At 33.0% G+C, this 4,809-nt stretch overlaps 1 protein-coding gene across 1 annotated transcript; it reads left to right on the top strand.

Annotated features, from left to right (window-relative positions):
• The first annotated feature begins 346 nt into the window (after positions 1 to 346).
• LOC135834110 (putative serine protease F56F10.1) lies at positions 347 to 1,112 on the top strand. Its single transcript, XM_065347948.1, has 3 exons — positions 347 to 423; positions 514 to 749; positions 1,066 to 1,112. The coding sequence occupies exons 1-3, from the start codon at positions 347 to 349 to the stop codon at positions 1,110 to 1,112; spliced, it is 360 nt and encodes a 119-aa protein (XP_065204020.1).
• The last annotated feature ends 3,697 nt before the right edge of the window (positions 1,113 to 4,809 follow it).

The raw sequence follows: 4,809 nt of genomic DNA, 5'->3' as shown, positions 1-4,809 counted from the left end.
CTAAAATACTTCGGTTGGTCACAGTGAATGATAATAACAATAGCACATGATTGGTTGTTGGACTGAAGAGATAACATTCCACCAATCATATGCATCTATTTCACGTTGCCAACCTATATTTTTAATGAAAAACTTTCTTAGGGGTGCTCGATATTTCTGGGCACCCTGTATATACCTACCTACATATCTGCACCAATACATTTTGATTTTACAATTATCACTTTTGTATAATGTATTATAGCGTGTCTTTGTATTGAATACACATTACAAGAAAAATGGTCCATTTTTTGTTTGCTTATTCGGCAACAAAAAAGCATCCGTTGAGTGGCTACGTAATAGTGAGATAATGTCTTATGCTAAAGATGCCCAAGCTTTAGTGATAGGATTAGAGCATCGATTTTATGGAAATAGTCGCCCATTTGCGTGAGTAAAAATTCAATGTCCAATAAAAATAATTAATGGAGTCCCTAGGGGTCTAGGCCTCACTAAATTCTTTTTCATTTTCTGTTGCAGGAATACGTCGTTGGAAAATCTAAATTACCTCAATGTGCAACAAGCATTAGCTGACATTGCATATTTTATTGAAACAGTGAATCAAAAGTTTTTAGTGCCTGAAAATACCAAATGGATTCTGTTTGGTGGTTTTTATGGCGGATCATTGGCTGCATGGGCTCGTGCTAAGTATCCGCATCTGGTGTATGGAGCTATTGCTTCTGGAGCTCTTATATCGATCAAGTCAGAATACCCAGGTAGGTATAATCTTCTTTGGTAGCCTACTTGCCATCTTGCTTGAAAAATTGTATCAATATTAGAATATCTTTTTCTTTTTTTTCCTGTGGACTACTACAATGCTGCCTACCTACCATTTTTATTCACACATTTTCAAATTACTTGCAGAATATTTGGAATCGGTCCGAAATTCATACTCTTCTTTCAACCACACTTGTGCTAAAAATATAAAATCATTTTTTCAAGAAATAGACGATTTGTTGCAAACTCAAGAAGGCAGTGCTAGCCTTTCAAAGCAATTAAGGTAAATATTTTCACATTCTGCGATCGGTGTAGGTAAATTGATCAAGAATTATGGCAAAGAATACCTGCTAACCAAGTAATCATTTTTATGATTTATGCGTAGATTGTGCGAGTCATTAGAAAATAATGAAGAGGATAAAGCCATCTTTCGAGGAAAACTATCCGAACAAATTTCCTTGGCCGTGGAACGAAACCTCAATTCTTATGAATCAATGTCTTCCATCTGTTATATTATGAACAAAGACTCAGCTTCAGTGGTGGGTACTTTCAACTCATTAAAATAATGAAAATTGCTTCGATCTTATATACTTAAAATTATTTTTTTACGACCTGACAGCTGGAAAATTTGAGGAACCTGAACACTAGATTTTTACCTCGAAATAACTGCTGGAACACCAAAAGAAAATCGGTTATTTTGACATACCAGGAGTTTCATTATGACCGTCATGAGCAATCTGGTGAATATACGAACTAATATATTACAACGTTGCAAAAAAAGAGCGTTTTTTGGGTTTAAAAGTCAAGTTTTAAACGTGAAAATTTCCAAGTCCTTTGAAAGAGTTTAAAACGGGGTTTTAATAAGTTGAATAAGTACGACAAAAATTACAGACTTACAGCAATTTATTTTGCATTGAATTTTGATTTAAAAATTAGGCTCATAAGTAGTGACGTCACAAATTGCATTCAAACTACCAAAAGTACTTAATTGAAAAGTTGAAATATTCCAACTTTTCAATGAAAAATCACAGAAATTTCAATTTCTGATTATAAACGCCAAACAGTTTCATTGAAAAACGACAGATGAACTTTTCAATTATTTTATTTTATGTCTTTCAATTTATACCATTATATGAGGCTTTAATTACCTATGTTGAAAACAGTTTTAACCAACGAAACGTTTTGAACATCGCAACGCTGATAATATACTTTTTTGAGGTTTAAAGAAACCTAGGTAATACCTACATCATCATTCATCACTGACGTTATAGCTAAAAATCAATTCATTCTTATTTCCAGATCGATTATGGCAGTATCAGTTATGTACTCAGTTTGGTCTTAATTTACCATCAACCAAAAGCGCTGATATGTTTGGCCAATACAAACCAGAAGTAGAAAGCGTCGCTAAATATTGTCAAGATATATTTGGACCTGAGTAATTGTCACACATAGTTCCTCTCATTTTTCAAATATCTTACCTACCTACAACTTACCCTGAATTTCGAATATTTTTGCTTTTTTTCTCAGATACAATCAGCAAGCTATCGATGATGGTGTGAAAGAAATAGAATTAGAATTCGGAGGATCTGCGATCAATATAGATCGATTAGCTTTCGTTTATGGATCCCTGGATCCTTGGAGAGACGCTGGCGTTACTGAAAAACCCAAAAACGCTCTTTACGAAATTGTTTACATTAAAGGTACATATTTGTAGATACCTACCTAATACTTATCTACGTATTTATCTATCTAAATTATGAAACGTATAGTAATATTTAGGGCTAGGATTTTTAAGCGCTATCAAACACGTTTAAAGTGCTATAAAAAAACAATAAACATGCAAGAAAAAAGCAAAAAAAAGCGCTATCAAATCCTACCATGTTACGTATTAAAATGAAGATTTTTCCATGTACTCACATCTCACAACTTGAACCAAAATGTACGAAAAGAAGAAAATGAAAAAAAAAAGAGGAAAAAACTGAAATTAAGAATTGAAAAAAAATAAAATAGAATGAAAATTGAAAAATGAAAACTGAATCTGTTATTTTTCAGTTTTTCCTCCCTTGTTTTTTTGAACTGATCTTTTTTCAACAATTATTTTTTTTCAAAAATGCGCAAAAAGTTGATAAATTTTTGTATTTTTGGAACTAATTTCTTCAATTTTACCAATTTTTTACCAAAAAAAGCGCTAACGACGAAAAAAAGCCCCAAAAAAGCAAAATTTCCACTTTTTTGGCCCAAAATAAGCATTTTAAAGCACTTACACCCAAAAAGAGCAAAAAAAAGCACTATCAACTTTCACCATTTGCCTCAGAATCAGAGCTGTGGGACCGAAACGATTTCGGGATTGGATTTCGGTTTCGGGATTGAAATTTTTTCATTTCGGGTTTGAATTCGTTTCGGGATTTGTTATTCAAATTTTTATTTCGGTTTCGGGATTCGTTTTGGGATTGAAAAATTTGTTTCGGTTCCGGGTTGAATCGGTTTCGGTTTCGGGATTTTCATTTCAACCAATTTTAACTTTTAAGCCCAAATTCACTATAATGGACCTTGCAGGGGTCCAAAAAATGGCAGGTTTTGACGTGAAAAATCCAATTGAGTGATTATTTTAACATTTTAAGTGCATATTTTGCTGAATTCATTGAGTAATTTTTATTGTAATCTGAATAATTTAGCATAAATGATGTAAAATGGCCATTTTTCAATTCATAGTAAAATCGCGGAAAAAGGGCGAAAATTGAAATCCCGAAACAGAAATGATTTTGTTTCGGTTCCGGGATTGTTTCGGCCTTCGGGTTCAAAATTATATCGGTTTCGGGATTTTTTCGGTTTTGGGATCAAGAAAAATAACGATTTCGGTTTCGGGATTGGTTTCGGGATCGGATTTGAATCGGGATTTAATCGGTTCCGGTTTCGGGATAGTTTCGGTCCCACAGCTCTGCTCAGAATGGAATGAAACGCAAAGAAAATATATTTATGCCGTATAGGGTGTTGTTACAAAAAAAAGCATCATCATAAAAATCCCAGCCCTAGTAATATTTTTATTTTGGACATATCAAAATTATACATTTTTTCAGGTGCTTCACATCTTGCTGATTTGGACTCATATCGTCATGATGCTGATCTAGAAAATGGTATTCGAGAGATTAAAGGTATACTGAAGTCTTGGCTACAGCCGCAGGCATAACTGAATTATTCATAGGTACCTACTCATAGCATCCGCTGCATATACATATGTACTTAACTCGTTGACTAAACCCAAGTATTTTTTCTGGTTTTACCCAAACTCTTCGCCAATTGTAAATTTATAATTAAGTATATTTTTGCACAGATAAATAATTAAAAATCCTTTATGCATACTCGTATCTATGAGCATTGTCTTTTTATTGTTGTTATTTTAATTTCTAAGTGCATAATTGATCACTCTTACTCAGTCAGAACTCAGAAGCGTGTCGAGCACTATGCCGAAGCTACAGGCCCACAGGCATACAGAGATCTTCAGATTTTCCTTCGATGGTAAGTCTTATGCGACTGATGCGAGAAAAACAAAATTCCAATATTCCTATGATACTACTCGATACTCGATTTGATTATTTGAAACAACGGAAACTTCAATGAACTCCACAACGAAAATGTTTTCATGTAAATTGCTAAAGAAAATGAAATTTGGAATCAAAATAATTAAAAAATTTTCTTTTCTTTTATGGTAACACTGATTTACGAATTTTTAATGCGCTGGTTGGTAACAATGAATGCTGGAGTTTTTTTTATCAACGCAACAACTGCAACAAGGTTTTTTTGTTGAGAAGAAAAATCGTGCAATTTGTGATAATTAGTGAATTGTGGACCATCGTTAATATTTAAGCAAAGTTAATCATCATTCAGTTTTTTTAGAAAGATAAATAGCAATGAAAGTTGTAATCTTCCTATGCATTTTGACTTTAATCATAGTCATGTTGATGATTATGTCGTTGATGATATGCCGACTGGATTATGGGAATTGTTACCTCATTCAGTAAGTTTTTTGATTATCAAATTATAAACAATATTTGTTGTTGA

This window comes from Planococcus citri, chromosome 2 (assembly GCF_950023065.1).
Source record: "Planococcus citri chromosome 2, ihPlaCitr1.1, whole genome shotgun sequence".
In the NCBI taxonomy this organism is placed as follows: domain Eukaryota; kingdom Metazoa; phylum Arthropoda; class Insecta; order Hemiptera; family Pseudococcidae; genus Planococcus; species Planococcus citri.
Note: the sequence above shows the minus strand (reverse complement) of the source record. Positions and strands in the feature narration are given on the sequence as shown.